General features: G+C 40.5%; 1 protein-coding gene across 1 annotated transcript in view; it reads right to left on the bottom strand.

The window, feature by feature from the left end:
- Positions 1-24,751, bottom strand: part of LOC140203961 (uncharacterized) — a 31,313-nt gene that overhangs the window by 3,710 nt on the left and 2,852 nt on the right. Inside the window, exon 2 of the mRNA XM_072270155.1 lies at positions 20,248-20,477. Coding sequence (XP_072126256.1) covers positions 20,248-20,447 — 200 coding nt within the window. The 5' untranslated portion in view covers positions 20,448-20,477. The remainder of the gene's footprint in view (positions 1-20,247; positions 20,478-24,751) is intronic.

Genomic DNA, 24,751 nt, shown 5'->3' with positions numbered 1-24,751 from the left:
GGACAAAAATTCAAAACAGTCTATCTATTTTTGTTCTGAGACCTATTCCACCCTCCACAAATGAACAAGGAAATTATTATTTATTGCTGAGATACCAATGAGTTTTCGCCTGGCTTTTCCTTTCCTTGTAGTTCTAACTTTAGCTGAGTTCCATTCCACTCTCTTGTTTCCCTCCCACAGGAAGTGGCAGAACTGCTCAATATTTTGTCCTCTGCTGAGCAAACAGACCTAATGAGAATGTACTGGGTTCTTGCCATGCAAAGATATAGTTGGACCCTATCTGGAGAAATGTATTATGCAATTCATTTAGGGTACTCTGGCTTTGGAGGAGGCATAGTTCACATACATCTGCATGATCCTGGTATTAAAGTTGATTAAGCTAGCTATAAGAAGAAAAGATGAAGGGTATTACAGACTTTCATTGCTGTCCGAAACACGAGCGGTGTAATGGGCAGTAAGTTAACTAAGAAAGCGCAAATTATTGTATCAGGTTCATGGAGCAAGTGAGGTCCTAGTCACCAAGAACATAACAAATAGCAGTCGTAAGCCAACTGTTCCTTTTTGTGTGCTTTGCCATGTGACAAATCATGACAGATTTTTAAGCTTAGTCCCACATATCTCTTAATTCCCTTCATACCTAAAGATCTATCAATCTGTCTTGAACATACTTAAGTGACTGAGTCTGCAAAGCCCTCTTGGGTGGAGAGCTCTTGGTGAAGAAATTTCTTTTCATGCCAGTCATGAATGACCAATACTCTTTTGGTAATACTGTGATCCGAGCACTGCCTGCCTAGATTGAATGTTTTTCCTGTAACTCTGTGGGTTGCTCTAGTTTCCATCTACATCACAAACACACAGAGGTTAGTAGATATATTGGCCATGGTAAATTTCCTTTGGTGTGCAAGTGACTGGTAGAACTGGGGGAATGGATGAAACAGCGGGGAGAATAAAATGAACTATTACTGTAGGATTAGTGCAAACAAGTGGCTCATTGTCATCATAGATTTGTGCAGCCAAGGGTCTGTTTCTGTGTTATATCTTAATGAGTTTAATACTTCTTGTTGTGTTAATACATGCAAATACATTAGACATGGGTGTATGGAGTAAAAATTTATTAAATGACACGAAGTTTAGAGGTCGCAAATGAGATAGCAGGGAATTCCAAAAATGTGTGATGAGTGGGCAGACTAGATTTCATAAAGAGAGATGTACTTTGGACGAAAGAATAAAGAGACGCTAGAGGGAATAAATTGTATATTTCAATAGTGTGCACTCTCAGGCCTTCTCTTTCTGCACATGTACAAGTATCCTTAAAAGTTGTTAGACATATGAAAGGAGTAGCCAGTAAATCATGTTGGATTACAGGATTCATAAATAGAGGCAAAGGGTATAAAAGCAGGGACGTTATGCTGAACCTCTATAAAGCATTGTGCCCAAATCTGGTTGGCACACTTTAAGAACAATATGAAGGCTCTACCCAAGGATGCAGGAAAGCAATAGGAGTGAGGAACTCCTGCAACTCTGAGGAAAAAAGTTAGTTAGGGAGGGGATTTGATGCTGATGATATAGATGTACACTTGTTACCCAAAAAGATACTAATCCCTTGAGCAGCAATTCAAAAGCCAAGAGACACAGATTTTTATATTCTGCGCATAAGCAATATACGAGATGTGGGGACTGTTAATCTTAGAATAAGGACCTGGGATTCAATAAGCATAATAAGATGCAGTATTTTCAAGAGTATTGATTAGACATAAATAATCTGTATCACGTCACTATGACAACACATTAACAAGAGTATTTGTAGTTAGCAGCTTCTACATAGTACAAAACTAAGCATTTGGTGAGTAGGAGCACAGCATTATCTCCTTGCTTTTACCTTCTGTAACAGGTGTCTGGAACTTGACTAACTTTCAAAGTAAATTGTTGAAGCAGAGTCTGTATTGCAGGTTTCATGATATTCTGGAGGAAAAAAGTTACTGGTCACATTTCCCCCCCACCCATTAGTTTTGGAACATGCTGTTCTCCAAACAGCACTAGGATACTATAGCGACTGTGGATAAGAGTGCGGTTTGCAGGGAGGATAACTTAAGCACCGTAGTAAGGGGACATTTAACTGAGCAAAGGAGGGGAAATAGTGTATTTAACAGTATAGTTAGGGGCAGTTTCTCCAACCTTCTTATTCCCCTCACTCCATCTTCCTTTCATCTCATTGCCCAGGAGTAAGAAGTCCCAATGCAAGGATACTAATCAAAATGTCAACAATTCCTTTCCACCCACAGATCCTGCTCAACCCACTGAATTCCTCCAGTAGATTGGTTGCTGCTGTTAGTTAGGGAAACAGCTATTTCCATTTGCAGCTGAGATCATAAACCACAAAGTTAGTGTTGTCTGCGTAACGCCTGGGGTCATGTATCTGAGGGACCAAAATAATGACTATTTGAATAGACATCGATTGATTAAGGACAGGCAGCATGGTTTCGTGCGTGGTAGGTCATGTCTTATCCAATCTTAAAGAGTTTTTTGAGAAAGTTATCAGGAAAGTTGATGAAGGCAAGACTATGGATATTGTCTATATGGACTTTAGTAAGGCATTTGACAAAGACAACTGCATGGGAGGTTGGTCAAGAAGCTTCAGTAACTCTGCATTCAAGATAAGGTAGTAAATTGGATTAGACATGGGCTTTGCCACAGAAATCCGAGTGGTAGCAGATGGTTGCCTCTTTGACTGGAGGCCTGTGACGGGTGGAGTGCCGCAGGGATCAGTGCCGTGTCCATTGTTGTTTGTCACCTCTATCAACGATCTGGATGATAAATTTGGTTAACTGGATCAGCAAATTTGCAGATGATACCAAGATTTAGGGTGTAATGGACACTAAGGCCATCATGCTTGCAGTGGGATCTGGACCTGCTGGAAAAATGGGCTGAGAAATGGTAGACGGAATTTAAAGGCAGACAAGTGTGAGGTGTTGCATTGTAATAGGATCAACCATGGTAGATCTCATACAGTGAACAGTAAGGCACCAAGGATTGTGGTAGAACAAAGGGATCTGGGAATACAGGTCTATAATTTGTTGGAAGTGGCATCACTGGTAGATAAGGTCAGAAAGAAAGCTTTGGGCACATTGGACTTCATAAATCAAAGTACTGAGTAGGGGAGATAGGATGTTATGTTGACGTTGTTTAAGACATTAGGCCTCACCAATTTAGAATATTGGACTATTATGTGCAGTTTCAGTCATCTAACTACAGGAAAGATGTAAATAAGGTTGAAAGAGTACAGAGAAAATTTACAAGGATGTTGCCAGGACTGGAGGACCTGAGTTATAAGGAAAGACTGAATAGGTTAGGACTTTACTCCTTGGAACGCAGAAGAAAAGGAGATTTGATAAAGGTATACAAAATTATGAGGGGTATAGATAGGGTTAATGCAAGCAGGCTTTTACCACTAAGGTTGAGTAGGACTACAACCAGAGGTCATGGGTTAAGGGTAAAAGGTGAAAAGTTTAAGACGAACATGAGGGGAAACTTCTTCACTCGGAGGGTTTTGAGATTGTGAAATGGGTTTCCAGCACAGGCGGAGAATGCAAGCTCGATTTCAACACTTAAGAGAAGTTCGAATAGGTATATGGATGATAGGAGTATTGAGGGCTATGGTCCCAGTGCAGATCGATGAGAGTAGGCAGTTAGGCATAGACTAGATGGGCTGAAGGGACTGTTCCTGAGCTTTATTTTTCTACTATTCTATGACTCTAAAGAGGAGAAGGATCTGAGCATCACAGACCATGAAACACTGAAAAAGTTTCTGTGAGAACTAGAGACTGAGTTAACAAGCAAAATCAAAATGAGTAATCATTTCTGGGTTATTATCTCAATTGTGTACAGAATAAGAGAGCAGTAACTGGACAGTTAGAAAAATCATAATTCAGAGTCAACTGGATTTCATTACTAGTTTACTGTTTGACAAATTTAATGAAGTCCTTCAAAATAAAACTAGCAGTGAATCAATGTAAAAACAAGTGGAGTGCTTAACACAGGCAACAATGAACACTTCCAACATTAGAAAGTCTTAAGATGCTCTTTTTGATAGTCATTGTCATTGCTATTGCAGTGCCCTGAACATTTCAGTATGATAGCCACCCCTAATCAGAAACTCTTAGGAACAATATAATAAAGATGAGGCTGCAAGAGTAGGTCAGAGGCATGGTATTCTACAGGTACATCAACCACCTCCTCAATAATCCAGAATTCCCTTGGGTCTACTAATGAAAGGGGCAACAAAATAGTTTGCTGGATAACTGCAAACTAACAACCCCTCATGGAATCAGAGTAATGGAAGCAAGCCCTTTGGTCCAACCCATCCATGCCAAGCCAGAGTGCCCATGTAAGCTAATCCTATTTTCATATCACAAACAAGAGAAAATCTGCAGATGCTGGAAATCCAATCAACACATACAAAATGCTAGAGGAACTCAACAGGCCAGGCCACATCTACGGAAAAAAGTACAGACGGCATTTCGGGCCCAGACCTTTTGGCAGGACTGAGGATAGTTTTGCAAGGATGCCCTCATTTTCTTCTATGATGTCAGTAATATTTTTCTTACTGAGAACGCCGGAGCCAGAGGCGCTCTCCTTCTTGATCAGTCAGTCACAAGAGGAATGAGGTAGGGCACATGGAAATGCCACTGACCACAAGTCATACCCATACTCCACACCATGGACCATCCCAACTTGGAAATACAGTCAGTGGTCACTTTATTAGCTACCTCCTGTAACTAAAAATGTGGCTACTAAGTGTACATTAGCATTCTTTCAGTGCTACTGGCATAAATCATGGTAATCTCTGGCCAACAGCATTGACCGTAAGACTGTAAGACCTAGAAGAACCAGGCCATTCAGCACATCAAATCTGCTCGGCCACTCCATCATGGCTGATTCCAGATTCCACTAACCCAGTTGTTTACAATATATATTAATGACTTGGATGAGGGAATTAAATGCAGCATCTCCAAGTTTGCGGATGACACAAAGCTGGGCAGCAGTGTTAGCTGTGAGGAGGATGCTAAGAGGATGCAGGGTGACTTGGATAGGTTAGGTGAGTGGGAAAATTCATGGCAGATGCAATTTAATGTGGATAAATGTGAAGTTATCCACTTTGGTGGCAAAAACAGGAAAACAGATTATTATCTGAATGGTGGCCGATTAGGAAAAGGGGAGGTGCAACGAGACCTGGGTGTCATTATACACCAGTCATTGAAAGTGAGCATGCAGGTACAGCAGGCGGTGAAAAAGGCAAATGGTATGCTGGCACTTATAGCAAGAGGATTCAAGTACAGGAGCAGGGAGGTACTACTGCAGTTGTACAAGGCCTTGGTGAGACCACACCTGGAGTATTGTGTGCAGTTTTGGTCCCGTAATCTGAGGAAAGACATCCTTGCCATAGAGGGAGTACAAAGAAGGTTCACCAGATTGATTCCTGGGATGGCAGGACTTTCATATGATGAAAGATTGGATCAACTAGGCTTATACTCGTTGGAATCTGATTGAAACGTATAAAATCCTAAAGGGATTGGACAGGCTAGATGCAGGAAGATTGTTCCCGATGTTGGGGAAGTCCAGAACGAGGGGTCACAGTTTGAGGATAAAGGGGAAGCCTTTTAGGACCGAGATTAGGAAAAACTTCACACAGAGAGTGGTGAATCTGTGGAATTCTCTGCCACAGGAAACAGTTGAGGCCAGTTCATTGGCTATATTTAAGATGGAGTTAGATATGGCCCTTGTGGCTAAAGGGATCAGGGGGTATGGAGGGAAGGCTGGTACAGGGTTCTGAGTTAGATGATCAGCCATGATCATACTGAATGGCGGTGCAGGCTCGAAGGGCCAAATGGCCTACTCCTGCACCTATTTTCTATGTTTCTATATACCTGCCTTCTCATCATATCCTTTGATGCCCTGACCAATCAGGAAACTATCAACTTCTGCTTTAAATATACCCAAAGACTTGGCCTCCACCACAGTCTGAAGCAAAGTATTCCACAGATTCACTGCTCTCAGGCTGAAAAAGCATCTCCTTACCTGTTCTGAAAGCTCATCCCTCAATTTTGAGGCTAAGTTCTGAATACCACAACCACAGGAAACATCCTCTCCACATCCACCTTATCTAGTCCTTTCAACATTCGGCAGGATTCAATGAGATCTCCCCCACATTCTTCCAAATTCCAGTGAGTATAGACTCAAAGCAGCCAAAACTCATATGTTAACCCCTTCATTCCTGGAATAATCTTCGTGAACCTCCTCCGGACTCTCTCTCCAATGACAACACATCTTTTCTGAGTTGACAATACTCCAAGCGTACCCTGACTAGTGTCTTATAAAACCTCAGCATTATCTCCTTGTTTTTATATTCTATTCTCCTTGAAATAAATACTAACATTGCAGACCCAGCTTGTGAATTAACCTTCTGGGAGTCCAAAGTCCGAAGTCCCTCTGCACTTCTGATGTTTGAATTTTCTCCCCTTTTAGATAATAGTCTGCACTATTGTTCCTTTTATCAAAATTCATTAACATATATTTCCCAACACTGTATTCCATCTGCCATTTTTTGCCCATTCTTCCAATTTGTCTAAGTCTTACTACAATTGCATTGCTTCCTCAGCATTACCTAGCCCCCCACCTACCTTTGTTTCAGCTGAAAACTTTTCACAAAGCCATCAATTCCATTATCCAAATCATGGACAAACAATGTGAAAAGTAGGCTAACTAGCCCATAATTTTCTTTCTTTTGCCTTCCTCCTTTCTTAAAGTAGAGTGACCTTTGCAATTTTCCAGTCCTCCTGGACCATGCCAGAATCAAGTGATTCTTGAAAGATCATAACCAATGCATCCATTATCTCTTCAGCAACCTCTCTCAGGATTCTGGGATGTAGTCCATCTGGTCCAGGTAACATCCACCTCAAGACCTTTGAGTTTGCCTAACACTCTTTCCTTTGTAATAGCAATGACATTCATTCCCGCTCCCTGACACTCATAGTCCTCTGGCACACTGCCATTGTCTTCCACAGTGAAGACTGATGCAAAGTACTCATTAAGTTCATCTACTATTTCTTTGTCCCCAATTACTACCTCGCCAACATCATTTTTCAGTGGTCTAATATCAACTTCCACCATCCCTTTACTCTTTCTAATACTGAAAAAAACTTATAGCATTCTGCTTTATATTATTGGCTATTTCATATTTCATCTTTTCCCTTTGTACAACTTTTTAGTTGCCTTTTGATGGATTTTAAAAGCTTCCCCCATCATCCAACTTCCCAAACAGTTTTGCTACCCTATATGCCCTTTCCTTGGCTTCCCTTGTCAGCCACAGTTGCCTATCCCTGCCATTTGAGAACAAATTCTTTTGTGGGACATATTTATCTTGCACCTTGTGAACCACGCCCAGAAACTCAGCCATTTCTGCTCTGTCGTCATTCCCGCTACTACCCTCCTCCAATCCTTGGCAAGCACCTCTCTCATGCTATATAGGACTCCAATCAGACGCCACTTGGAGTACTGTGCTCACTTCTGGTCACCTCACTACAGGAAGGATGTGGAAGCCATAGAAAGGGTTCAGAGGAGATTTACAAGGATGTTGCCTGGATTGGAGAGCATGCCTTATGAGAATAGGTTAAGTGAACTCGGCCTTTTCTCCTTGCAGCGACGGAGAATGAGAGGTGACCTGATAGAGGTGTATAAGATGATGAGAGGCATTGATCGTGTGGATAGTCAGAGGCTTCTTCCCAGGGCTGAAATGGTTGCCACAAGAGGACACAGGTTTAAGGTGCTGGGGAGTAGGTACAGAGGAGATGTCAGGGGTAACTTTTTTACTCGGAGAGTGGTGAGTGCGTGGAATGGGCTGCCGGCAACGGTGGTGGAGGCGAATACAATAGGGTCTTTTAAGAGACTTTTGGAAAGGTACATGGAGCTTAGAAAAATAAGAGGGCTATAGGTAAGCCTAGTAATTTCTAAGGTAGGGACATGTTCAGCACAACTTTGTGGGCTGAAGGGGCTGTATTGTGCTGTAGGTTTTCTATGTTTCTATGCCTCTGTAATTCCCTTTATTCCATGTGTTACTGATACATGTGACCTAAACTTCTCCTTCTCAAGCGGAATGGATTCAATCATATTACGATCACTGCCTCCTCAGGATTCCATTATCTTAAGCTCCGTTATAAGATTTGGGTTACACAACACCCAATCTAGGAGAAGCCATCTCATAGGCATTCGACAAAGTCCCCCCCTCTTGTGATCCGACAAAAGGTTGCTGGGTTACCTTCACAAGAAAGGCCATAATGCTTCAATAGTGTCCCATTATCTTTTTTTATGAGATCTTTATTTTCTTCATGAATGGGCAATAAACAGTGACAACATTTATATCCAAAAATGAATAAATAAAACCGGGCTGAAACTCAGGACTCTTGAGTGCAGGTGAGGTGGAGGCCAACTATGCTGGTTGAAATCATAAGAGAGTCCAATGGGCCAGATTAGACAGAGCCTTGATACAAAATCAGCTGAGTTTGATTGTGAAATGAAATACTGTAGATTGCAAGAGGAAAAATAGCAAATGAAAGTCCAACCCAGACAAAGCACTGGGGGGAGGGGGTGTCAAAAAGTGAATGCAAAGTGAATGAGAGGAGAAAGAGAATGATGTGCAATACCCGCAAGTCCTCCAATATATAGTACGATAGGTGTAAAACTGCATTAGGGGAGGCAGAATTACAGCACAAGTTCACATTATCGTACAGAGAGAGCACAGAGGTATTCACAAGGATGTTGCCAAGACTTTATAATTTCAGCTACGAGGAAATATTTGACAAGCTACGGTTGTTTTGGTATATATAAAAAATTATGAAGGAACTATATAGAGCAAGTAGGAATGTGCCATTTGCTTAGCAAATGCAACGGGCACAGATTTAATTGGTGAAAGAACTGGAGTGAAAATGAGCAAGAATATTTTCACCCAGATGATTGGTGGGAGTCAGTAACTCGCTGCTTGAAAGGATGGTAAAGGTAGAAATAATCACAACATTTAAAAGTTTATCACTTTCATTGCATACACAAGATGGTATTTGGATACAATTAGGTGAGGAATAATTTTCTACCCCAGTGGACATGTTTAGGCAGATCTCCTGCAGAACAAATTTTAGACTCAAGGAATCATACAGACGCTATAGCTCAGTGAGTCCATGTCAAGCCTCAGGAACTATCTACACTTACCCTATTTGTTGTTTTAATTCTCACATTCCAATCAATACCCACTGTCAGGATCTACGATGTACAGTAGATTCAATTAACCTCTACTCTTCTGTGCACCTTTAAGATATGAAATAAAACTAGAGCATCAGGAAGAAACCCATCTGTTCAAAGAGAGCATGTGTTTTACAGTTTACAATGTGTGTGCTTTTATTTTTGTATGTTTATCAATGTCAGAAACACCTCAAACATTCAATCTCAAACACAAAATGCCGGATGAACTCAGCAGGTCAGCAGCATCTATGGAAATGAATAAACAGATGATGTTGTGAACCCAGACCCTTCTTCAGGATTGGATAGGAAGGGGGAAAATGACAGAATTAAAAGATGGGGGGAGGGAAAGGATCGCTTGAAGGTGATATCTTTGATCTTGGTTATGGCTACTGTTTGGTTTCACTGGCTGCCAAAGTCATTCTGGGTTCTCCTGCATCTGTGCTCAGAAATGCCCTGTGTTACTCTAGACCCTGTCAATCAGCTGATAGCTTCCAAAGTGACAGAATGATTAAAACCAATGAAAAAAGCAAGTTCCAATAACACAGAAGATACTCTGCAGAAACTACAGGTTACAATAGAAAACCAGAGCCTTGAGGCGATTGATCTCAATATTCTTGTTCAAGGTGTGTTCAAATTGGCATAAATGGAAAGAGATCAGGAGACCTTGCACATGGTTAAAGGATTGTTGTGAGAAAGAAGCTTTCCTTTTCATTATAAACAGGGACTTGAATCCAGATAAATGGAAAGTTACCTTAAAAATAACAGAATTCCTTACTCCTTGTTGATACCTTTAACTATTTCTGTGAAACTCTGGCTAATTGGGGCAGCCATGTAAGTGGTACTGGTCCCAATTAACCAGAATCCACTGTATATGAATAAAGATGGCTTGCTGCAATATCCATGGTTCAGTACAGGTTTGTGCTGCTTTTCAATTCTGTCCCTCCAGAAATAAATCTTTGTTTTTGGTTTACTTTGCTAAACTGTACAAATAGTTTTAGAGATTGGTGTATTTGTTCATTCCTTTAACTACCGCATTTGATTCCCATCCTCCAAGTATTAATACCCTCCTTACTCTTCCCACCAAACAACATTACCTTGCACTTATTTCTGTTGAACTTCATTTTCCTTTTTCCCCTATACTCCATGTTCATTAATGTAGTTTTTCAATTTATTGCAGTCCTCTCAGAATTGGTTATCACCCCAATTTGGTCACATCCACAACCTTAGAAATGGTGTTTTTAATTCCGAAATTTTAATTGGCATTTTAAATTCTAAAAATGAGTGATCCCAGCATAGATTGTGGTGAAACACCATTTCCAACCTACCTCCACAATAAAAAAAAATCTGTCGTTTAGTCTTGCTCCATTTTCTGTTTTCTTGAAGTCATCTAGCAATTAATTTTCCTACGTGTCCAGTAACTCTGTGTTTTCTGATCTTACTCTAGATAAATTTTCAAGAACATTGTGAGTATTTAGTTAAATTACATGGAACAGTACAGCACACTACAGAATCTTCGGCCACGCCAATAAATTACTGATTTACGGCATTACCATTTACTGATTTACAGCGTTAACATCATCAGTTGTCTCTACTGTGTAGATGAGTGATATAATTTATTGATTTATCTGGAGTTATTGGTGGGAACATGGGGGAGAATAAATTAGTTTGGTATAGGATTAGTGTAAAAGTGTTTGACGGTTGGCATGGACATAGTGAGTCAAAGGACCAGTTTCCACACTATAACTCAATTAACCTGTTTCATCCACATCCCAAACATTTGTAGTAGGTAGACTGTTGTTGTTGTTCAATCATTTAGTCAAGTTCGACTCTTCTTGACCTCATGGACCATAGGCTCCATAGGGTTTTCATGGCAAGATACAGAAGTAGATTGCCAGAACTTTCTTCCATGCAGATACTGCTGCTGCCCAAGTTGGGACCCGGCTATGTTTGAACTCAGGACCATCTGCCTTGAAGTCCAGTGCTGATGCCACCACACCACCAGCTGACTCAGTAAGTAGATTAGCTACTGTAAATTGCTTCCACTATAGCTGGGTGCTGGGAGAATTCATGTGGCATTAAAGATTATAACAAAGAGAGCTTACAGTCAAGTACGATGGCAGAATATAGTATTAATGTTAAGACTCTCGGCAGTATGGAGGATCAGAGGGATCTTGGGGTCCCAGTCCATAGGACACTCAAAGCTGCTGCACAGGTTGACTCTGTGGTTAAGAAGGCATACAGCGCATTGGCCTTCTTCAATCGTGGGATTGAGTTTAGGAGCCGAGAGGTAATGTTGCAGCTATATAGAACCTTGAGTAATTGGATCATGCATACTGAGCTACTGGAATAGTACTCTGAAGCAAATGAAATAGCCAGTGAGAAACAAGTGCCAACTTTGTTGAGGTTATTGGGTTTAAAGTCATACAGTTTGCTTCGAAACTTGACTGCTCCAGGCAAACCCGCAAAAATCAGCTTTCCTGATATTGTCAAAGTGATGCAAGGACATTTTGTACCAAAGCCACTGTTAACTGCAGAACGCTTTAGGTTCCATAAGCAGAATCAAAAGGAAGGAGTGTCCATTTCAGCATACGTGGTTGAATTGAAGGAATTGTCTGAGCATTGTCAGTTCAGTAGTTGTCCGAATGATACACTAAGAGACTGCTTAGTTTGTGGAATCCTACAAGAAAGCATTGAAAAATGGCTCACAACTGAAGCACAGCTTACATTTAAAAGAGCAGTGGAAATGCTGTTTCAACAGAAACCGCAGACAGAAACGCAATGGTGTCTCAGTCAGGAAAGAAAGTGGCGTGAACAAAATTGCACCATCTAAGCAGAAACTGGCCTGGCTGAACAAATTGTGTTACTGTTGTGGCAGGGGCTCACATACACCAAACAAATGCAGATTTAAAGGTGAACCTTGCAGAAAATACAACAAAGTGGGACACATACAAAGACAGGTCAGGCAGACAAAAATAAATGCACTGCTCAGGGAAGAGAAAAAACTAAAAAGTCAAATTGCACTTTCAAAAAGAGCACCAATCCGTTAATGATGAGTGACACAGGATTGTGTAGCCTTGAAATAACAGTGTGAAAATTAACAACAGACGAGCAATATGGCTTACACCAGAAATGAACGGCAAATTAATTAAAATGGAACTGGATACTGGTTCAGCTTTTTTAGTCATTCCACAAAACGAGTTTAAACGGCATTGCAAACATGCCAAACTGAACCCAGCAGATATCCAACTAGTAACTTATTCTGGAGAAAAGATAACTCCTGTGGGAATATCATCCATGAAATACAACAACCAGCAAGCCACACTGAGCTTGCAGGTGGTAAAACAGAAGGACCAGTATTGTGGGGGGCATGACTGGCTGGGGCAACTACAACTTAATTAGAGATCCATCCACTATTTGCATGCCACATCCCCTGCCATGAAACCATACAAAACGGAATTAATAAAGGTACTGGACGATGCAACAACTGTCTCTATGTCAAACACCATGAACGTTGCCTAAAAGAGGACAAACAGGTGTTGGTGCCAGCCTCTGTGCCTCTGGTTGGAAAGCTTATTGAACAAAGGGAGGACCATGCTGCTCAAGGGAATCATGAAAGTGATGAAAACAGTCATTTGGATCAAGCAGCTACTTGCGAAACATGGCTTGGTTTTAAGCTGGAAGAGAGTTCAAGGAGCTTCAAGAAAGTTGCAAGCATTCAGCGTTTGTAAGTACGAAGAACCAGAATCTACTCTATGTGCTTTAAGGTTATTGCATGAACTTCAAGCTGCTTGTAACAGTCGATGCTCAGCTGGGCATCAGGAAGGCGAAAAAGGAGTCGATGGAGATACGAAAACCGGATTTGTCAGATGATGTTGTAGATGACAAAACCAAGAGGAGAGATCAGACCATAAAAGGAGCAATAGAAGGATTAATAAGAGAATACTCCAGTGACCTAAATATATCTAAATATATCAAGACACACAAACTCAAAGAAGAAAAAGGAAGTGGTAGTAAGGTGGCTACCACTATCAGAACCACTTACTGCAGTCTCAGAGTCATCTCCTACAATCACCACGGACAAAGCCACAGAACCTGAGATTGTTTCACAGTCACAAGTTTCACCTGCCAAGCAGATTATCCTCCCTTGTCAGGAAAGAAATTATCCCACAAGAGTAAGAAATCCTCCACAACAATTAAATCTTTAAGCCTGAATGGGACAATTTAAAATTTACTATGCTGTGGATTTATGTATATAGTAATTGTATTGAATGGTATACTGTATATATAGTTGAGTTGCATTCTATATTGTGTCGGAGTTTACAGCTAAGCAGGGAGGAATGTTGTGTACTTAATATTTCAATTATGTTTGAATAATCCATATTGAGTATTTACATTGTTTAATTAACCATTATTCTTTATTTAAATAATTACTTACAGGTTGTAAGTAAAAATGTTAATTGCCGATGTCATCACGCTATTATAAGACAATTGAACAGTTCCCTCGTACAGTAAGGACTCTTGAACTCACAACCTACCTCATTGTGGACTTGCATCTTATTGTCTACTTTCCCTGCATGTTCTCTGTAACTGTAACTCTTTATTCTGCATTCTGTTATTGTTTCCCTTGTACTACCTCATGTTGTAATGGAATGACCTGTATTAATGGCATGCAAAACATGTTTTTCACTGTAAATTGGTACATCTGACAATAATAAACTAATTTACCAACTTTTGTAGCATTCCTCTCCACAAGTATATCCCTTCTCAGGCAAGACTAAACTGTACACAATACTCTGTCATGGTTCTCAATAATCGCAGCAATGCACCTTTTCACACACTTAAATTCTCTTTCTATGAAAGTCAGTACACTATTTGCCTTGATGCACATTCCCCTTTGCTTCACTGATGTACAAGAATCCTTAAATCTCTTTGTACATCCACAATTCCCAATTAAACACCATTTAAATATTATTTTGCTATTTTGTTTCTTTCCTTACTGAAGTGGGTAACTTCGTATTTAACGACATAAAGACAATAGGACAGCATGGGCGGCAACAGTTAGCATAAACCTTTCAGAACCAGTGACCCAGCTTCAATTCCAGCCACTGTCTGTAAGACATTTGCGTATTCTGCCATGAATATTTATGTTTCCTTAGGGTGCTCCAGCTTCCTCCCACAGTCCAAAAAAACTGGTTTGTGGGTTAATTGGTCATTGTAAACTGTTCTGTGATTATACTAGGGTTAAATAAGTGGGTTGCCGGGCAGTATTGCTCATTGGACTGGAAACGCCTGATCTGTGCTGCATTTCTAAATAAGTACAAAAATGAAAATAAAATTATACTGCATTTAACGAGTTTTGCCCCAATTCATAATGTTTAAGCAGCCTTGAAGCACCTCCTAAACCTCGTCACAATGCACAACCCCACCCACTTTAGTGTTGTTGGCCAACTTTGAAATATTACACTGTATAAATTTGCTGATGATACAACCATTGTTAGCAAAATCTTAGGAGGTGATGAAAGGGCATACTGGAGTGAGGAATACCAGTTAGTTGAGTGTGAAGGAGCCTTACACTCAATGTCAGCAAGACCAAAGAGCTGATTGTGGACATCAGAAAGGGTAAGACAAGGGAACACAAACCAATCCTCACAGAGAGATGAGCAATTGAGATGAGAGATGAGAGAAGAGGAGAGAGTGAGCAATTTCAAGTTCCTGGGTATCAATATTCTCTAGATCCCAACCTGGATGCAAAATATTGATGCAGCAATAAAGGTGGCAACACAGCGGCTATCTTTTATTTGGAGTTTGAGGAGATTTGACTTGTCAACTAAAACACTTTTAAACTTCTACACACACACACACGCACATATACATACATACAAACACACCAATATACATTTAATGCTGCTGTTTTTCTCCATATTTATCATCTATTTCACTGTACCTCTGCCATAGTTTTACAACATATGCCGGTGATATTAAGTCTAATTCTGATAAGAGGTGGGAAATCCAATTAAAAACAACTTTGCTTTCTCCCAGAGCTGTGAAAACTTATTTTGAATATCACTAGTATCCAGAAACATTGATTGCTGCATTTGATTTTACTTGAGCTGTCATACCACTCAGTAAGACATTCCTGCAATGTGCTGTTACCATCATTCACATCCACTCCAAATGGAACAACCACCCAATCTGGAAAAGGAATCTCCAGAAACTCTCGGAACCGAAATTCCATATCAGTGTGCAGTTGTTTCAAATGATAAAGGTATACTTTCAGATCATCACCTTGCAATTCTATTCTAAGAGTGGCCAGAGAAGAAAATTGTATTAGACTCTTTTCAAAATGGAGAGAAATGTCAAAAAACTGAGAAGCAAAGGGACTTGGAAGTCCTTGTGCAGGAGTCTCTGAAGTTTCATTTACAGGTTGAGTGAGTGGCAAGGAAGACAAATGTGATGTTTACATTCATTTCAAGAGGTCTAGAATGAAAAAGCAAGGATTGAGGCTTTATAAAGCACTGGTGAGGCCTCACATGGAGCATTGTGAGCAGCTTTGGGCCCCTTGTCTCATTAAGTATGTGCTGACAGTGGAGAGGGTTCAAAGGAGATTCATGACAATGATTCCGGGATTCAAAAGGTTTGACATATGAGAGCTCTGGGGCTCTACTCACTGGAATTCAAAGAATAAGGGGTGACCTCATTGATACCTATCAAATGTTGAAAGGCCTCAACAGAGTAGATGTGAAAAGGATGTTTCCTGTGGTGGGTGAGTCTAAGATCAGAGGATACAGCCTCAGAATAGAGGGTCATCTTCTTAGAACAGAGATGAGGAGGAAGTTCTTTAGGCAGAGACTGGTGAATTTGCGGAATTTGTTGCCACAGCAGCTGTGGAAGCATTGAGTATATTTAAGGCAGAGGTTGATAGATTCTTGATTAGTCAGGTCATGAAGGGATACGGGGAGGAGGTAGGAGATTGGGGTTGAGAGGGGGAAATGAATCAGACATGATGAAGTGGCGGAGAAGACTCAATGGGCCAAATGGTCTCATTCTGCTTCTACATCTCATGGTCTTTCACGATGTCCAACGTTGCTGCTGAAAAGTTTGAGTTTTCCCAAGGAAAGTGGTAACAGCCTCTTTGCATGATAAGACCATAAGACAAAGGAGCAGAAGTTGGCCATTCGGCCCATCGAGTCTGCTCCGCCATTTTATCATGAGCTGATTCATTCTCCCATTTAGTCCCACTCCCCCACCTTCTCACCATAACCTTTGATACCCTGGCGACTCATATACCTATCAATCACTGCCTTAAATATACCCAATGACTTGCCCTCCACTGCTGCCCGTGGTAATAAATTCCATAGATTCACCACCCTCTAAAATTTCTTCGCATTTCTGTTTTGAATGGGCACCCTTCAATCCTTAAGTCATGCCCTCTCGTACTAGACTCCCCCATCATAGGAAACAACTTTGCCACATCAACTCTGTCCATGCCTTTCAACATTCGAAATGTTTCTATGAGTTCTCCCCTCATTCTTCTAAGCTCCAAGGAATACAGTCCAAGAGCGGACAAATGTTCCTCATATGTTAACCCTCTCATTCCCTGAATCATTCTAGTGAATCTTCTCTGTACCCTCTCCAACATCAGCACATCCTTTCTTAAATAAGGAGACCAAAACTGCCCACAGTACTCCAAGTGAGGTCTCACCAGTGCCTTATAGAGCCTCAACATCACATCCCTGCTCCGATACTCCATTCCTCTAGAAATGAATGCCAACATTGCATTCGCCTTCTTCACCACCGACTCAACCTGGAGGTTAACCTTAAGAGGACCTGTATGAGGACTCCCAAGTCCCGTTGCATCTCAGAACTTTGAATTTTTTCCCCTTTTAAATAATAGTCTGCCTGTTTATTTCTTCTGCCAAAGTGCATAACCATACACTTTCCAACATTGTATTTCATTTGCCACTTCTTTGCCCATTCTTCCAATCTATCCAAGTCTCTCTGCAGACTCTCTGTTTCCTCAGCACTACCGGCCCCTCCACCTACCTTCGTATCATCAGCAAACTTAGCCACAAAGCCATCTATTCCATAATCCAAATCGTTGATGTACAATGTAAAAAGAAGCGGCCCCAACACAGACCCCTGTGGAACACCACTGGTAACCGGCAGCCAACCAGAATAGGATCCCTTTATTCCCACTCTCTGTTTCCTGCCAATCAGCCAACGCTGTATCCACATATGTAACTCTCTTTATGGGCCCTTATCTTGTTAAGTAGTCTCATGTGTGGCACCTTGTCAAAGGCCTTCCGAAAATCCAAATATACAACATCCACTGCATCTCCCTTGTCTAGCCTAGCTGTAATTTCCTCAAAAAATTGTAATAGGTTTGTCAGGCAGGATTTTCCTTTCAGGAATCCATGCTGAGTTCTGCCTATCTTGTCATATGCCTCCAGGTACTCTGTAACCTCAGCCTTGACAATCGACTCCAACAACTTCCCAACCACCGATGTCAAGCTAACAGGTTTATAATTTCCTTTTTGCTTCCTTGCCGCTTCTTAAATAGCGGAGTGACATTTGCAATCTTCTAGTCCTCCGGAACCATGTCAGAATCTATCAACTTCTGAAAGATCATCGCTAATGCCTCCGCAATCTCCACAGCTACTTCCTTCAGAACACAAGGGTGCATTCCATCTGGTCCAGGAGATTTATCTACCTTTAGACTATTCAGCTTCCGGAGTACTTTCTCTGTCGTAATTGTGACTGCGCACACTTCCCTTCCCTGCCACCTTTGAGAGTCCGGTGTACTGCTGATGTCTTCCTCAGTGAAGGCTGGTGCAAAATACTCGTTCAGTTCCTCCGCCATCTCCTTATCTCCCATTACAATTTCTCCAGCATCATTTTCTATCGGTCCAATATCTACTCTCACCTATCTTTTACTCTTTATATACTTGAAAAAGCTTTTAGTATCCTCTTTGATATTATTTACTAGCTTCCTTTCATAGTTAATCTTTTTCCTTTTACTGACCTTCTTAGTTTCCTTTTGTAAGCTTTTAAAAACTTCCCAATCCTCTGTCTTCGCAGTTTTTTTCCTTGTAGCTGTTTAATAACATCAGTTTTTTCAAATATATGTGATAGGTAAAATATGTCAGTGACAATTTGTTCTCCAAGCTGTTTATCACTTACTATCCCAAAGTGAAAGAAAGCAACAAAGACAATTACCTTTTGACAACGACCGAATCTGTATGCATTAGTAGCTGTTCAAAATCTTCTTCGATTTCTTCACAAAATTGTTGAAAAAAGGCAATCTTGAAATGCAATTGATTCAACAAAGTTGACAGCCATTATTAGAGCAGCAGGGCGTTATGCAAACGTCCTCCCAATTTTTTTTGCAAACAAATGCTGACCGTGGATGACACAGCGTATGCAAAAAAACGTCAGGTATAGCATTTTTTTAAATGAACGATGAATACTCTGGATTTTCTTACCATCAAAGTGGAACCATCAGTTGCACAATACTTTCTGCCTGCAGTTTCTGCTATAATTTCTACCGTTATGAATCAGAGCGCATATAAAACTATTCAAGCCATCTCCATGAGCAACTAATTGTATTAATGAGTATTGATGAAATGTCAGATGATGTGGAAAAACAACTAGCTGCACAACAACAAGGTAAGAAGTTTGTCCCCCAAATTGATTGAATATACATGTAAAAGTGAAACAAGCTCTTTAGGCAGTTCTTAGATACATGTCATATTTTTTTTAAATGTAATTATAATGGAAATTCTGTGTGGCAATAAAGAGCATGTATTCACCAAGAAAAGTGAATTGAACTTCCTCTCAAAATATCAGGGATTTAATGAAAGTTGTAGTGGTAGATAGTGATGTAGTGGTAGACTCTGTGTTCTCACCTCTCTGGAGTTTTGCTGCTTCTAGAAGTAACTGCAGCCCTCATGTCACGTTTTGTAAGTATTATAACACGCACAGGTTAGTGGAAGGCAGAATCAGCCTCCTGCTGCATATTCGCTGATTGGCCTTGCTGCCGACAGTCCACCCAATATTCAATTCGTTTATAATACTTACAACCGTTATAATTAAATTACTAGAAGACTGTCCATACCAGACTTTCCATACTGATCTCCTTCTGATAAAGGTTTTGATATGTAAAACCTGGCAGCTTCTGACAGTCTTTCAATTGGAATTAGATGTGGATAGTTCCCTATTAACACGTAATTAGCTACCAGAAAGTAATTATAATCACTCGCTGGTGAAGAACAGCCTGGTGGGTCATGCCCACCTGCTCACTGTATAATCGTAACTGGGGAGTGGATGTGGAGCAGGGTTCACGGGTCACCCTGTAGGTATGAACGGTGAACTGTGCGTGGTCAAGCAGAAGCAGGGATGATGATTGATGTGCTGCACACCCCCCACACAGGCTAAGCTGTATTGCTGCCTCATTTGCATTATCTAGCATGCTTTCCCATTCATTTTATTCAGAGTTCTAATTAAATTACATTTATTCATTTCTTTTTGATTTATATATTTAGTAATATTTTATTATTAAAACAGTCAACTTATGGCCCATTCAGAAACTCTCCAGTTTCTTGTTTATTTTTATATTTGTGGCCCCTACAAAATCTGGCATGATCCCGAGTGGACCATATGGCCCACACTGAAACCATTAATTTATAGTTATGCCACTTAGGGGTTTGGGCTATATTTGTTTTTTTTAAATGACTGTGTATTTTTCTAAAATCCAAAAGACAAATGTGCTATTTGCATTGTGCTACGTGCTGTTCATAATGTGTTTTGCGCTTTGGCCCCAGAGGAACACTGTTTTGCTTGGCTACATTCATATGTGGTTGAATTATAATTAAACTTAAACTTGAATACATACCGCTTCCCCAACAACCACTTGTAGAATCATAACATTCAAAGTGCTGATAAAAACTAACAGCAGCTGCTTACCTGGTCTGCGGCTGCGATGGTTGTCTTTCATCTTCCTTTGTACTGTTCTGTCCCTCTTTATCTTCTTTGATATCCACAGACTCTGACTCGGGCTCTGCTGGTGCTGGCGGTAACTCCTCAGAACCTGCAAGCTTCTTTGGATCTTCTTCACTCTCTCTGGTGTTCAAACCGACAGCTTCCAGTGGCCTTTCAGGATCCATTGTTTCACTCTGCCTCCCTCAGCTGAAATTCTGCCTCGATCAAAGGCCCATAGGAAGAAAAAGGAAACAGTTACATTAGCTGTGTTTTGTACTCCTCTCAGGAGTGTTAATAACTGATATTGTCAGAAGGAATAGCAGCTCCCTCCCTTCACCCCTCTAGCACTCATTGACTCCTCTCCTATGTCACACTTTGGGAAAGTAGCAAAGATGTAATCAGGGCTTCCTTTATCTAGAATATCTGATTTATAGGTTTATGTCTCACATACGAAATCTATTCAGATATCTTGCAGGAAACGACAGTTGAGAACTTTCGATCATTTACACATCATAAAACTATAAAACCTGACGAACAAATCATGGCATAGTTTAAGGATCTGTGCTCAGTCAAGGTCCAGATCTGGATCCTGACCTACATCAGAGCCAAAAAGCATTCCTGCACAAATCACTAAAATGCAATATAAACAGTTCTAGAAATCAACTACAATGTCAGCACTTTATATCCAGATCAATTATTGTAATTGTTTTTTTTTATCAAGACAATGCTGTCATTTGCAAACTTTTATCATTCCTCCTATATTCATTTAGTATATGCTACATTAAGTATGGGACCAAGTTTTAAGCTTTTTGGAATCCTGTGGAAACAGCCTTCAGTAACAAAGAGCAACAGTCAGCTATTACATATTAATTAAACTATATCTATCACATATTCATAAAACTATATTCTGCATCCCCAACCATGTTGAGCCTGATACATAGTAATGTTTCGACTCATGTTTTTTTTACATGCCATACATTTGCTTACAGTTTGGTTCTTCAATCACTGTTGGACTATTCAGAAGTTTATAGTAAACACCTTCCATTATGATTGCCAGTTTGCTGTTTTCCAATCCAGTCAACACAGATATTTGATAAACACAGAAATTCTGCAGATACTGGAAATCCAAAGCAACATAGACAAAATGCTGAAGGAACTTGGCAGGTCAGGCAGTATCCATGGAAATGAACAAACAGTCAACGTTTTGGACCAAGACTCTTCTTCGGGATGATCCTACTAAACTATCATTCCTTCTCACAACCAAACCCTACTCCCCATGGAATCCAAAACTAGAGGGACAAGGTTTAAAGTGAGAGGGGAAATATTTAAAAGGAGCATAAGGGGCTACATTTTTCACACAGAGGCTGCTGAGTATATGGAATTAGCTATCCGAGAAAGTTGTAGTGACAGGTATAATTCAAAAAGGAATTTGGTCAGGAATGTGGATATGAAGGATCGAGAGGAATTTTAGCAAAATGGAGGCAAATAAGACTGGCTTAGTTTGGTAAATCAGTCTGTACGAATGAGTGAAGTCAAAGGGCCTGTTTCCACGTTGTGCATGTTTGCTTCTTCAATCTACGATGCCACCACCACCTCTGTTTATATCCCTCTCTATTCTCATCCAAAAATCCTGCCATCAGGGATTTTAAATTCCACCAGTATCCTCAATTCCTCTACTTGTTCGCTGTATTGCTCACAAACTCCTTTAACTACCAAGTCTTTAAATGAACTGAATTATACATTGTGGAACAAGGCCACAAGGCCAACTGCGTTCACACAGAATGATAAACATCAATCAGCACTAATCCCATTTTATTCTCACCATATTCCCATCAACTCCCCCATATAACAGGGCATTTTCAAATGGTCAATTAAAGTACAATCACTGTCTTTGGGATGTGGGAGGAAATCATAAAACCCTGAGGAAACTCATTCAGTCAAAGGGAAAATGAGAAAATTTTTACACTGGTAGCAGTGAAGCTCAGGTCACCAGAGCTGTGAGGCCACACTCAACTCGCTACGTTACTGTGCCACGCAATGCTGTCATTAACTTTTTTTGTTGCTTTCCACTTCAATTTCCCCAGAGTCTTTGCTCAGCATCTCCATAAATCAAGTTGAAGCTCTTCTCAAAGCATTAACAAACTGTTAAACTTGCTTAGAAGGATCTTGGTTCCAGTTCTTTTGAAGTGTCATGCACCTGCCTGTACATATCCCACCTTCCCCAGTACAGGTCCCAATGGCAGGAATCTAAAGCTTTCTATCCTAGTACCTCTCTCCAGTCACCCGTACATTTATGCATCAGTAAAAACCCACTTATCTGGCACAGTCAGGATTATGGAGATGCTGGATTGGAAGACATTCTGGACTGCTGGAGGTTATTCCAAATTATACACTAACTCAACCATAAGAGCTCAGGGTGTGGAGCATGAAGTGGAGAGAAGGAACTACCATGATCTTGAAACAACTGTGGTGGATTATCAGAATATTTATTCGATATCTTTAATCTTTGGCAAGTATTGGCAGGTATTCACAGATCAGGCTCTGCTTCTTAATCAGTGTTCTAAAATCTACCTGCAGAACCCAACCTCTTTTCTATATATAACATGGACTGTGGTTGTTTACCTTCGCCCTCCAGAATGCTTTGCATCTAGTAATATTGAACATGGAGACAGCGAAGCATCATAGAATCACGTTTGCAGCACTAAGTCCTAAACCCAATCTCTGTACAAGTCTGAAGTCATTCCAAAGACGGGATGTCAGAAACCTGTTGATTTTCATACACTAACACCAGAAACACAAAATGGTAATGTTTGCGTGGAATCTTTGACTTTATAAAACGGAGGCACAAACTGTAAAGATGTAACTTATACAACATCTTTATAAATCTTTGCTATAACTGGAATATTAAGTCCAAGTCTGAATGTAGTTAATTCCCGGGATGGCGGGACTGTCATATGTCGAAAAATTGGAGCGACTGGGCTTGTATACTCTGGAATTTAGAAGGCTGAGAGGGGAACTTATTGAAACATATAAAATTATTAAGGGATTGGACACGCTGCAGGCAGGAAGCATGTTCCCGCTGATGGGTGAGTCCAGAACTAAAGACCACAGTTTAAGAATTAGGGGTAGGCCATTTAGAACGGAGTTGAGGAAAAACTTTTTCACACAGAGAGTGGTGGATATATGGAATGCTCTGCCCCAGAAGGCTGTGGAGGCCAAGTCTCTGGATGCTTTCAAAAAAGAGATGGATAGAGCTCTTAAAGATAGTGGAATCAAAGGTTTTGAGGATAAGGCAGGAACTGGATACTGATAGTGGATGATCAGCCATGATCACAGTGAATGGCTGTGCTGGCTCAAAGGGCCGAATGGCCTACTCCTGCCCCTATCGTCTGTAGTTCTGAAAACTGGTCAGTACTTTAGACATGTAAATTACCAAAACAACAAGGATGAGAAAGCACATCTGCAAATTAATAAGGCTAAAGAGGCAGGTTAAAGCTGAAAGCACACACCTCAGGTAAAAATGTAAGTTAAACTGAAATGCATTGGATGAAAAAGGTGGTTTTAACAGTGCAAGAGGAGAATAACTCTCTAAAGTGGTATTGAAGCACTGTAGGAAAGAGCACATAAGTAAGGCGAGTGTAAAAGTTCTTTCAAAACAATGGCACAGATCCAGTGGGTAAAGGGCCACTCACCAAGCTATCATACATGGACCCATATCCAAACCCTATCAGCAGCACCTTACGGCAATAAAAAACACTTGAACATGATGATAGAAGAAGGCCATCTTGAACCAACCTATACAAATCCAATTACCATCTCAGTACAGCAGCACTATGACCACTTCGATCACTTTCAAATGGATGTTTTTGTTCTAATCGTGTTCTTCCTTGAAAAAATTCTCTATAATTTACATGTTTTTCTTGGAAATGCTACTTATTTGATGCTATGTGTTTGTGATGCTGATGCAAATGAGATTTTCATTGCATCCGTGCATACATATACTTGTAAGGTAAGAAAACGAACACAAGTAGCAAATGTTATCAATGCAAAAACACAATGTGACTTTGAGATCAGCAAACAAAAAATGTTAGAAGAATTCTGCAAAAGAGTAAAATTAAGACAGTGTGGAATGACAGTAAACCTGAAACACTTCAATTCACAGGTCACTTTGGCAGTTACCGACCAAGAAACATTAAGCATCTCACTCTAAGCACTCTGGAAAGGCAGCCTACCTACAACAACTGACTATCAACCTCCCAGTGAAATCAATTCCATTCAACTAGGCACGAAACAGTATCCAAATAGTAATAAAGAGACAAAATAAACCTGCAGATGCTGAAAACCTGATGCATATGGGTGATGGGCCAATGGAGTGGGTGGAGGAGGGGGAAGAGAACAGGGTGCTGGATGAATGGGATAAGCATAGGTAAAATCGGGTAGATCAGGAGGAAAGAGACAAGGGAGAGGGGGAGTCAGTTACTTGATATTG

This window comes from Mobula birostris, chromosome 10 (assembly GCF_030028105.1).
Source record: "Mobula birostris isolate sMobBir1 chromosome 10, sMobBir1.hap1, whole genome shotgun sequence".
Taxonomy (NCBI): Eukaryota; Metazoa; Chordata; class Chondrichthyes; order Myliobatiformes; family Myliobatidae; genus Mobula; species Mobula birostris.
Note: the sequence above shows the minus strand (reverse complement) of the source record. Positions and strands in the feature narration are given on the sequence as shown.